General features: G+C 56.8%; 4 protein-coding genes across 4 annotated transcripts; 3 read left to right on the forward strand and 1 right to left on the reverse strand.

Annotated features, from left to right (window-relative positions):
- Positions 1 to 715: 715 nt before the first annotated feature.
- CABS01_10174 (uncharacterized protein) lies at positions 716 to 1,387 on the forward strand (the record flags this gene model as incomplete). The annotated part of the gene is made up of 2 exons (XM_060543530.1): positions 716 to 1,007; positions 1,278 to 1,387. 2 exons carry the CDS (start codon positions 716 to 718, stop codon positions 1,385 to 1,387), a joined length of 402 nt encoding a protein of 133 aa, XP_060399711.1.
- A 1,809-nt stretch (positions 1,388 to 3,196) lies between these two features.
- Positions 3,197 to 6,695, forward strand: CABS01_10175 (WD domain-containing protein; the record flags this gene model as incomplete). The annotated part of the gene is made up of 6 exons (XM_060543531.1): positions 3,197 to 3,230; positions 3,458 to 3,542; positions 3,652 to 4,903; positions 4,953 to 5,163; positions 5,213 to 6,426; positions 6,477 to 6,695. 6 exons carry the CDS (start codon positions 3,197 to 3,199, stop codon positions 6,693 to 6,695), a joined length of 3,015 nt encoding a protein of 1,004 aa, XP_060399712.1.
- A 617-nt stretch (positions 6,696 to 7,312) lies between these two features.
- Positions 7,313 to 8,275, reverse strand: CABS01_10176 (uncharacterized protein; the record flags this gene model as incomplete). The annotated part of the gene is made up of 1 exon (XM_060543532.1): positions 7,313 to 8,275. One exon carries the CDS (start codon positions 8,273 to 8,275, stop codon positions 7,313 to 7,315), a length of 963 nt encoding a protein of 320 aa, XP_060399713.1.
- A 780-nt stretch (positions 8,276 to 9,055) lies between these two features.
- Positions 9,056 to 11,650, forward strand: CABS01_10177 (PP-loop family protein; the record flags this gene model as incomplete). The annotated part of the gene is made up of 1 exon (XM_060543533.1): positions 9,056 to 11,650. One exon carries the CDS (start codon positions 9,056 to 9,058, stop codon positions 11,648 to 11,650), a length of 2,595 nt encoding a protein of 864 aa, XP_060399714.1.
- Between the last annotated feature and the right edge of the window lie 9 nt (positions 11,651 to 11,659).

An 11,659-nucleotide genomic window follows, 5' to 3' on the forward strand; every position in this document is an offset into this window, starting at 1 on the left:
CGGGCTCCTCCTGCTTCGCTCACCCCGTCTCCGGGCCACGCAATTCCCCATATCTACACCATCCATACGAGAGTTCGAATCAACCACATTACCGACCCATCCCATCCCATATCTGTTTTCCTCCCACCCAGCGTGCCTTCCTTTCTTGAGAGAGTTTCTTCCAACTCTCTTTTTCTTTTTCTTCTCTGGACCACTACTCGATTATTCTTTCTGCTCCATCCATATATCACCAAGAAGTCGTACGTCTTTTGAGCAAAAAGGGAGATTAACGGCAGGTCGCATACAAGCTTCGCCCTTCCAATCAACAACAAACGAATCACCAGACACATTTTCCGTCTACTTTCTCACCACAGTATCGAGAACCAAAGTCAGCTTTGAGCAAATACCACATCTCGGAGTATCACAGTCAAAAGACAGCTGAAGATTTTACTCGATACCCAAAGAAACGAGACAATACACCAGAGATCACCTCGATCCACAGCCACTCCGATCTCTACTTCCTGCCCCCTTCTTTTAGGACGAACTCTTTGTAAATCAGACATTCAAGTCAGATATCACAGAAAACACCCTCATAGCGATTAAGGGACTGCTAGGAACTCACTCAACCCTCTACAAACAATACCCATCTCAATCCAACAACTCAACCCCCATCATTCACAAAGAATCAACTCCAAGCAACCTCAAATCACCCAAACCACGCCCAAGAACAACCAAGATGTGCACCTACACCTACACCCTGCACACGGCCTGCATGCACAAGCAGTACCAGAACATGATGGAATGCGTCCGCACCCGCACCGGCGACAGCACCACCCGATTCGGCACCTACAGGACCCTCCACGGCGAGCTCACCCTCAACAGGCCCGTCCACCTGCCCGAGGAGGAGCCCTTTGACATTCCGCTCCGGGAGTGTCGCGCTCGGCCCCGGTTCGCTACCCGCCCTGTGTCTGGGCTTTGTGTTGCTTGTAAGAGGGCAGAGAAAGAGAAGCGGGCTGCTGAGGCTTTGAGTAAGTTTTTATTCTTGCTTTACTGTTTATCTTTGATTGTTTTTCTTCTTTTTTATCAAAGATGCCTATCTCGATCTTGGTCCAGCGATACTGCCTTGCCTAGAAGTCTATGCACAGAGAACATTTTATGATTCAGTATTGTTCGAGGTTATATCCGGTGCTACATCTACACCGTGAACAGATCCCTGTTATTCACCATTCTTCTCAATACGCATATACCATGCGGCGTACTCGCTTGGAGATGATGACTGACTAAGGCTGGTGATATAGAAGCTGAGCGATTAGCGGGGGTTGCTGACATGCCGGCGGGTGTGAGAAACAGCATCATGGGGTTGGAGACGCTGGTTGCTGCCACCAAGAGGATGGATCTGGAGGATTGAGGGCTATGATACATAGCCGATCACCTCAGCTCATCCTCTTAGGGGCAGCAACTGGTGATAGAGATTGGAGAAGTGGGTTATAAGGGCGTTCATTAAGGAGAGCAAGGGAAAGTGTTTTTCGGGGCCGTTGGCATGGACTTTAGGAATGATACCCCCCAGATGGAATGATGCGTAACGACATCAATTGAGATTTTCTGGTCTTGATGAATATGGTTCCAGGTCCACGTCAATGTTGAAACGATGTAGAGATGGATGGTGATGGTGATGTTAATGATGGATGTTGGACGGTGGAGGCCGGCGCCGAAGTGACACGGACGCGTGGGGCAACCTACCTTGGACGGGGAAGGGGTCAGCGAGTTGGCGGCGGGCAGGAACTGTGGGGGAAAGAGCACCGAGGGGAGGGGGATCGGCGGGTCCATGCTTTCTTTTTCTTCTTCGAGGTTGGCACCACCGTCTGACGGTTCAGGGTCGGTGGCTTGAACTTGGGGAATGCGTCAGCCACTGATTTCTTCTAGACTCGACCTCCCGTCTCCAGAGACAAATTGAAGACTGGCAGACTTCTCGATTGATGTGTGTGTCTGATTGGATGTGTTTGATTGCTCCCCCCAGAACCGATTGAGCTGATTCAAAAGAGGGGTCTTGTCTGCCGCCGTCGTACTACAGAAACGACACATGACGCTCTGGGCGCTAATTGGCGAGCCATGTGCTACTTGGATCGTCTGGCGTCTGTCAGATTTGTTCTGGATCCCGGTCTACGTACCACTTTCACCTTCCACGCCTACCAAAGGTACCTGGGTACGGACTGTCAGAGGTGTTTAATGCTACTGTCTTTGTACCTAGGTAGAGTAAGACGCATAATGCAGGATTCAGCCAGACTTTCAAGGGGAACGCCAGCCACCAGACATATCAACAACAGGTTCGTCCCGTTGTTGGAGTATTCATGCGCAGATCGATGCAATCATAAGCTGGGCAAGACGATATCAGGGGTCCAAGAAAGCGAGTGTGACGGTGCCAGCCAAAACTCAATTGCTTCACTTCTGATGCTCTGACATGAATACCTTCGTTACCTTGCCAAGGTACGAATAGAGGTACCCTGACCTGACTGCCCCCCCTTATCCACCTGCCTTGAGTCCTTACCCCATGCACCTCGCACCCACGAAGAGAAAGTACCCCGGCCTCAGGTGACAGTGATGGATCCCAATCCTTCCAACATGTTGGATTGCGCCAGCACCAACAGGTATAGGTGCAGATGCGGTTGCAGATTGCAGACACCCAACGACGCGCACTCACACCCTTTTTGCCTCTTACAGCCCACCTCAGAACCTACCTTACATAGTGTGTGTGTACCTACGCAGTACGGAGTACGAATGCGCCTTTAAGCCTTGCAGCATTTGCTGAGCCCATTCCCATTCCCATCCATCATTCCATCCCGTCCCCCATCTTTCCTGGCTCAGGTCCTCCCCGCTTGGCCCCGTCGCAATCCACCAATACATCATACCTGGGCAGGCACCTCACCTCGCAATCCCACGTTTCTACCTATCTCCGTGCGCGCCCGCCCCCATAACTCCAGCCGCAGCCAATTACTACCTTACCTACTGCTACCACTTACCTCACTACTCCCACCACCACCACCACTACTACTACGGCTACATCCTCACAGCATCACCACCCGAGCGAGCTCACATACCCGACCGCTCGTATATCCTTCCCTTTATAGCATCGCATCGTCCTTTTCCCCCATTGCATTGTTTCTTCTTTCTTGCATGCGTAATCCGTAATCGATCCTAACCCCCGCGCTACCGCTCGAAAATGGCCAAGAAAGCGCGCCAGAGGGTCAGCTATGGTATGTCTGTCGTGTGCATCTTCTGTCCGTGCCGCTTTGCTCTGCTGTTGGTGCTCGTGTGCCCGCTGCGCTTCCGTCGCATGTTGGCTGAGGCCGGCGACCGCACCCCCGCACGTCCGCCGGGACGAGCACCTGGAGTCTTGACTTTGATCGCGAGAGTCGGAACTGTCCGCAGCGTTCCCGAGAATGTCAATGGCCTCGCTTGCTAACCACACATGGTCAAACAGTCCTCGAGCTCCCAGCTGGTTCGCAAGGCGGCGGCCACAGGCTAGGCGTCAATGGCCTCGCCGTCGACAAGGACAATGGTATTCTGTAAGATCCCGCGATCCACGATGCAAACCGTTGCCCTCCTGCTATCACTTACTACAACTCCTCTTCCCTGCGCCGCTACCCGCTGACACACTGCTGCGCTTGCAAACAGATACTCGGGAGCCCGCGATGGCTACATTTGCGCATGGGACCTCAACCTCAACCTCCAGACCGGCGGCAGCGTACCACCCCCCGAGACCAAGACCAAGACCACCTTCCGCTCCCAGACCCAGGCGCACATGGCATGGATCAACGACATTGTCCTCGCTAACAACAACTCCGCCGTCGTCACCGCCTCCAACGACCTGACGGTCAAAGTCTGGCGCCCACACTCCGAGACGAACGATATTGCCGCGACCATTGGAGGACACGCCGACTATGTCAAGTGCGTTGCTACACCCCCTGGCGGCTCCGTCAACTGGGTCGCCTCGGGCGGCTTCGATCGCAAAATATACCTGTGGGACTTGAACGGAGGAGGCAAGACCCTCGAGATCGACACTCAGGGCGACGAGGTTGCGGAGAAGGGCTCCATTTATGCCTTGAGCGTCGGTCACAGCATCATGGCCAACGGTGGCCCCGAGTCGGTTGTGCGCTTATGGGATCCGCGTTCCGGCAAGAGAGTGACCAAGTTCGTCGGCCACACGGATAATGTACGCGGCGTCCTGCTCAACGAGGCCGGCGACAAGGTGCTTACGGCCAGTTCCGACCACACGATCAAGCTCTGGAGTGTCACAGCTGGACGCTGTATGTACACATTCACCATGCACGAAGACAGCGTCTGGTCGCTCTTCTCGGATGACCCTGAGCTGGGCACCTTTTACAGCAGTGACAGGTCTGGTTTCGTCGTGAAGACGGACGTCCGCGGCAACCTCGAAGACCTTGACGACGGAATCTCTGTCGCGGTCGCCCACGAGTCTCATTCAATCAGCAAGGTTGTGGCGGCAGGCGATTACATCTGGACGGCAACCAACACTTCGTCGATCAACCGGTGGTCCAATATCGACACAGGCCCCGACTTACAGCTTCCCGAGGCTTTCCAACGCCAGCGGGCTGCGTCCACAGCTTCGAGAACCAGACAGCCCTCGAGTCCTCCACCTGCGAACCCCCCAAAGAAGGAAATCTCACCAAGATCCATCTTGCGCATCTCCAACACGGCAACATTCCCAGTACAAGCCGCTCCTGGCCCAGAATCTCCACCGGCAGTTGGAAATCATGTGCCGCACGGGACCGAGCCTATCAACCAGAACCCGGAGGAGACCATTGAGGGCCAGTTCGGTTTGGTCAAGCACAGGCTCTTGAACGACAGGAGGAGAGTTCTGACGCTCGATACGGCCGGTGACGTTCTCATGTGGGATCTCATCAAGGTATGTTGGCTGCTTGTGTGGCTCGAGGATGAATCACTAACTCTCGTAGTGCAAACCAATCCAAAAGTTTGCAAAAAAGCACCTAGAAGACGTTGAGATTGAAGTCAACACCACAGAAGCTGTAGCTCCGTGGTGCTCCATCGACATCAGCTCCGGAAGTCTTACTGTAGTTCTGGAACCGTTCAACTGCTTCGATGCAGAGATGTATGCGGATGACCTGGAGTTGGAGGAGCCAGTAGAGTTCCGAGAGGACCAGAGAAGTAAGAGCTTCGGGAGACTAAGAATGACCATATGCTAACCGACTCCTAGTCAATCTCGGCAAATGGATCCTTCGCTACCTGTTTGCTGGCTTGATCGATGAGGAAATCAAACGCGATGAAGCGTACCGTGCCACGCTCAACGAAGCCGTCGAACGGAGACTACAAGCAAGCCGCGCAAACCCTCCCTCGTCAATAGCGATTCCTACCGACAACGCGTGGGATGAGAGTTCGGGAATGACACCACGTGCGAATGGCTCTCATTACCCCATGACACCTGGCATGGCTATTGGTCTCGCTACACCGGGGGCTTCTGGCCGCCTTCACGACGTGCCAGAAGGAGCAGCCACTCCATCTAGTCCCCTTGACAACAAATCGTCTCAGTTCAGTCGGCCGTCAACCGAGCGAGAAGACTACTTCACAAGTGCCATTGGGCCGATCGAAGGCGCTTCGAAGCCTACCGCAGCACCCGCAACGCCTGCCGAGCAAACGGCAGCTCCCGATGCCAAGACCCCAGCAGACGCAGGCAAAGACAAGGAGAAGGAGAAGGACAAGGAAAAGGACAAGGACAAGGATGCAACCAATGGAAAGTCGCCCAGCACAGCGTTCGGCAAGAAGTTCCGCATGGGCATGGGCATGTCTTTTGGTAGCAAGAAGAGTGGACGATCGGCGTCGACTACTGCGCCGGAGAAGCCAGCTGTGGTGGACGAGAAGGCTGAAGAATCCGAGGCATCATCAACCCACGAGAAGGAGGTTGATGACAGTTTCCTGGGCGCCATCCAGAAGATTCGCAATGATTACGACAAGTCACTGACTGAGAATCCCGAGAAGCTCATCGAGACAAAGGTTACGCCAAGCTTGGCAAACGACACACCAGTGCTCAAACTGCCTCCTGGTACAAAGGTTGTCCTTCAAGAAGAGACGACTGGTGGAAGTGCCAACATCTATCAGGGTACTGTTGAGACAGTCGGCCAGGGGGCGGATATCATTGAGCAATGCGGCCCCATGTGGTTGGGCGAGGTGCTGCTCCAGAATCAGATCCCTATCAAGGAGCCTGTTAAGGTCTCATTCGTCCTTCAGCCATGGCAGAACAGCTTGCCTGACATTGCAACAACGGATGGCAACAATCGCCTAAACGCCAATAGGATGCTACGCGTTAAGAAAATTTTGGCCTACGTTGCGGAACGCATCGATCCCCAGCCAGAGAACCCAGAACCGGATGCTCTCCTGCCTCATGAGTACTTGGAGCTGTATTGCAACGAACAGGTAAGTGCCCCATGCATGCGCCCTGCTCGATCTCTGCTAACCTGGCTTAGTTACTACCCATCACAATGACCCTTGCAACCCTACGAGCTCACATCTGGAAGGGTGGCAATGACGTTCAGCTTCACTACAAGGCAAATGGGCGCAAGGAAATCAAGGAGATTAAGGAGGCTCCCAAGGCGGAACCCGAGCCTGCAGCGGTAGCACCGTCAGCAGCGGAATCTGACCCTGCACCATCGACAGGCACCGCAACGCCTCCAACGACAGGATAGTCTCTGTCTCGAGTGGTAGGGTGGTGGCAAGGGAGACCACATTTCCAAGTGAGCTTGCAAAAGATGCAGCTGCCGCAAAGCTTCAAAACCATGAGTGTGGTAAAGAAAGCCGACCAAGCGCAGTACATGCAACGTGCGCCATCTGAACTCACTCCGCCCCGATCATGGGGGACATCTACGGCTGCCTCGGCTTCGCGATAGTCTCGAGTGGTGGACAGGGTGCGGCCGACCAGGGAGTGCCACTGGCATAGAGATGGCACATGGACCACAAAGTACAAGTGGGCATTTTCGTCACGAGAGTTGCATGTTGCTGTACGACGTGAGTCAAATGGCCATGGCCTGTGATGTCTAGTCAGTACGGGTATAATGGCGTTTTTCAGTAATGTACATAGCGGAAAAGTTGTCAAGTCGCAGGCAGCCCTTCTGGCTGCGTGCTCGAAGCGTATGTTTATACAGCAGGAGGGCAAGTTGAGGGCCCCCAAATACAGAAATTCTTTTTCCCTTTTCGCATGGCCGGTTTCGCCGTCTACCCAGCGCATTACACGTCGCGCGCCTCTATGCTTGTTTGCGCACAACCACGTCCCATCACACACCCATAAACTCTTGGAAAGATATTATTATATGACGGCGCCAGTCAAGGTGTTTGACGCAAACTGATAACTGCCGAGGAAGATGGACCCCCCAATGCTGATCCACATGACCCTCGGCCCGATACCCGCAAAGAAGGGCCGGATCCCGTGCTCCTTGTAGATCGTCCTCAGGATATCGCCAATCTTTTCCTTCTGCTGGCTCAGCATCACCCTCGTCTTGAGCACGTCGAGCGGGGTCGTGATCCCGGCCGCCGCGGCGCCGGCCACGCTGCCGTACAGCGCGCTCTCGACGGCGCTGACCTCGTACTGCGTTTGTCGGCGGGTGTTGGCCCCCGTGGCCGGGTCGATGTCGAGCTTGTAGTTCTTGGCCTGTTTGCGCTCGCGGCCCCAGCGCTTGAGGCGTTCCCAGAGGGGGAACTGGATTATGGTGAAGGGTACCTCGCGGAGGACGGTGATGGACCAGCCGCGGTAGAGCTCGCGCCAGACGGCGGAGAGGCCGTTGCGTCCGGTCGGGGAGGAGTACTGGGAGAGGATGGAGCGGAAGGCGAGGAGGGAGGAGCCGCCGTGCTGGCCTGCTTGGGCGCGCTGTTTTACGACCTCGGTGGGGACGCGGATTGCGCAGGCGGCGATTTCGCCTAGGGAGGCGGCGAGCATGTGGGTTGCCGGGTCGATCCAGGCTGGTTTGGTCGCCGACGCTTCCCCTGTTGGCGATGAGGATCCTGAGAGCGCGAGGAGGCGGGAGTGTATGAAGGATTTGGAACCCTCGTAGGTGCAGAAGAAGAAGGCGGCGCCGGGGGCGGAGCCGACGACGGCGGAGCCGATGCCGCGGTAGATTCCGGTGAAGCCGCCGGAGGGGAAGAAGCCGGCCGAGGACTGGAGGCGGGTTTTGAGGGTGTCGAGGGGGAAGAGGGTTAGGTCTACTGTTGTGCCTGCTATTCCGCCTGCTAGGAGGGCTGTTGTGAAGGAGGGGGGTTGGTTGTTGGTGGACATGGTTCCGGTTTTGGTGGGTTGCGGGAGGTGGTTTGTGTGAGGAAGTAGATCCGTAGAGATTCTTGCTTCTTCTTTTCTCTCTTAATGCCTTCGATGAGGTATGGCTCGGGGGGTGGTGGCAGCTTCGTGGGGTTCGAGATGTTTGTGTCGCGTGCTCGGGATTGCGCCGAGGATTAGGAAGTTGACGGATGTAAACCGAGGGCAACCGGATGAAAGTCAATTGACTTGGGTATACAAAAGAGTGAAAGGCCGAAAGAGAGGAGGGCCGAATGCTATGACGACGGAGAGTACATCTACATCAATTGAGAGGGACAGAACACTTGGAGTGAATGGCGGAGAAGATGAGATTGGTATCGTGAGGTATTAGATATCGGAGCTCAATCGGTCCCTGTACGTAACGCGACAGAAAAAAAAATGGGCAGGGGTCTTTGCGCTAGAGCTCCGACTCTCCGAGGTCTGCAATGCTCTCGCCCGCTCGGTGAGGTGGGTTATCAGCGAGCGCGGGGCCCGGGGGAGCTCTCTTGCCTTATCCTTATCGCTGCTCCTTGACACAACCAGCTTGGGAAATCTTTCCTCCGAAGAGCCCGAGCTCACATGTTCCGGTACATAGTGGGGGGCTTGCTCGGGTGAAAGCTCCATTTCTCTTATCCCGTCGTCACGTTGGAGACTGTCAACCGTTGATTCGTCAATTGCAACATCCTGGAAACCGAAACCCACGATAGCTTCATCGAACTCGAAACACAGCACAGAACAAAACCACAACAGCATAGAGGCAATGGAATGGCCCTCACCAACCCCCCGATCGCGACCGCAGCGGCGACCGCAACAGCAGCGGCGGCGGCGGCAGCCCGCCACCTCATCCTCCACCCGGTCCCGAAACCCATAACCTTTCTCGAATTCTTCGACGCCCTCCGCGCCGCCACCCCGCCGCGCTTCCCCCACGCCCGCACCGCCCAGCCGCGCCGCATCGGCCTCGCCGTGTCAGGCGGCGTCGACTCCATGGCCCTCGCCTACCTCTTTAACCAGCTGCGCGAGATCAACCCCCTCATGCGCGTCGTCGATAACCCGCTGGCAAAAATATCAGCCTACGTCATTGATCATGGCCTGCGCGAGGGGTCCCGCGAGGAGGCTCTGGCCGTCGTGAAGGAGTTGCGGAATTTCAAGCATATCCGGCCGCAGTGGGACACGGTGAATTGGAAAGCTGAGGGTGTCACGGGCGATCCGAATCTGTTGCCCAACGTCGAGAGCCTCGCGAGGAGGGTGCGGTACAGGCGGTTGGGCACGCTGTGTCTTGCGATGCACGTTGAGAGTATCTTTCTTGCGCATCATCAGGACGATCAGTACGAGACCGTGCTGATGAGGCTCCTCGCCGGCCACGGCAGCCGCGGGCTAAGAGGGATGCTTAAGGCCGGGAATATACCAGAGTGCTACGATATGCACGGCGTCTACGAGAGCGGACACGTCGACGACCAGATGATGCGCATGCCGCAGATAAGCTTCCGCCCGCCGAAACGGGATTGGAGGCACATGCGGCGACAGCTCGTCTCGGAGCTGGATCTGGAGTTATACGGCGCCGAGCTGAGGGCGGGTCTACAGACGGGGTGGCATGAGGGCCCTTATGTCGGCGGTGAAGACGACAGCTCTGGAAGCGACTGGCTCTTCTCCGCTGCGAGTTCAGCGTCCGCGAAAGCGAGGGCCGCGGCGGCGGCGCGGAACATGACGAGGATACGCACCGAGGATGCCGGGGTGATGATCTATCGCCCGCTGCTCGAGTTCAGCAAGGACCGGCTGATTGCGACGTGCGAGGCGAATAACGTGCGCTGGTTCGAGGACGCTACCAATAAAGACGTGACGCTGACGACGAGGAACGCGGTGCGGCACATGGTGCGGAATCACCGTCTGCCCGTGGCGCTGCGCAAGGAGAATGTGCTGAGGATGTCGGCGCGGTGTGGGGCGAAGCTGAGGGGTCTGGAGCAGGAGGCTGAGCGATGGATCAAGAGGCAGGCAGTGGCAGAGTTTGAGCCGAATGTCGGAACGCTTGTCGTTCGGCTTCCTGAGCTAGGCGTCTTGGGACCCGGTCCCGGACTCGGGCGCGAGAGGGGTAGGAAGTCGGCGAACGACGGCGTAAGGAGGGAGCTCCGGCTCGCGCATCGGAGGGCCGTCGCGGGATACGTCGTAAAGAGACTCGTGGCCTTCGTCTCGCCTGACCGGAACCCGCCTCAGCACACATCCCTCCAAAACATCGTCGCCAAACTCTTTCCCACCCTTGTGGAAGGCTCTCTCTCAATTTCAGCACCTCCATCGGTACCAAGAGCCTTCAACCAAGCCTCCATCCTCTTCCTCCCCCTCGCCCCCTCGAAATGGTACCTCGTCCGCGAACCCTACCCCTCCTTGCACCCGCTCCCGCAAACGACATTCACGACGACCTCCAACATCAGCGACAAGCACCGCCACCCGACTTTCCCGCCCACGCAGTGGGAGTCGCCCGAGGACGCAGAATACATGTCGCGCGAGCGGCTCGCTGCGCTAGACCGCCTGCCGCTCCCGCAGCCGCGGTTCCGCGAGACGAGGAGGTGGTACGCCTGGCGGCGCTTCAAGCTCTGGGACGGGCGGTTCTGGATCCGGGTGAGGGGGCGGGTGAAGGCGTATTTCCGGATCGCGCCGTTTGCGCCGATTCACGGCAAGGCTTTTCGGGAGGGTCTTGGCGGCGGTGGCGGTGGCGGTGAGGCTGCCGCTGCCGCTGCTGCTGCTGACGGTGTAGAAGAGGGGCAGAAGCAAGACAGTAAAGACAAGGAGGAAGAAGTGGTTCACGCCGCGCCTGGACTCGGCATTACTGGCGGTCGCGGCAGCAGCAGCAGCGGCACCACTATGAGCGCCGCCGAGCGCAGGGCAGAGTTCGAGGGCATACTGAAACGGTTCGCGCCGGGTAAAGTGCGGTATACGCTCCCCGCGCTGTACGCCGTCAACCGTGACGAGAAGACGGGCGAGGAGGTGCTGAGAATGCTTGCCCTACCGACGTTGGGCGTTGGATTACCTGGCCTCGAGAGGTGGGTTCAGTATGAGGTGCGGTACCGCAAGGTCGATATGGGCTTGTTTGAGCGCGAGACGATGGGTGGTGGGGGTCGTATACGACAGGGACGGAGCGGCGGTGGGAGTGGCAGTGAAAGTGGTGGTAGAAGCCAGAGCGGCAGCGGCGCCTCCATTGGCGGCGCTGTCTTAAGGCGGCATGTTTTGGCGGACAGCACGGCGGAGGAGAGAGTTTGGAAGCGGATTAGCGGAATGAGAAGGAAGAAGAGGATGACGACGGCGGCGATGCGGAAGAAGCAGGCTGAGGACAAGGAGACGAGAGCGAGTGTTGGTTTGAGGTCTGCTTGACGAGCTTGA

The sequence above is a fragment of the Colletotrichum abscissum genome, assembly GCF_030869225.1.
Source record: "Colletotrichum abscissum strain IMI 504890 chromosome Unknown Scaffold_25.1, whole genome shotgun sequence".
NCBI classification, from domain to species: Eukaryota; Fungi; Ascomycota; class Sordariomycetes; order Glomerellales; family Glomerellaceae; genus Colletotrichum; species Colletotrichum abscissum.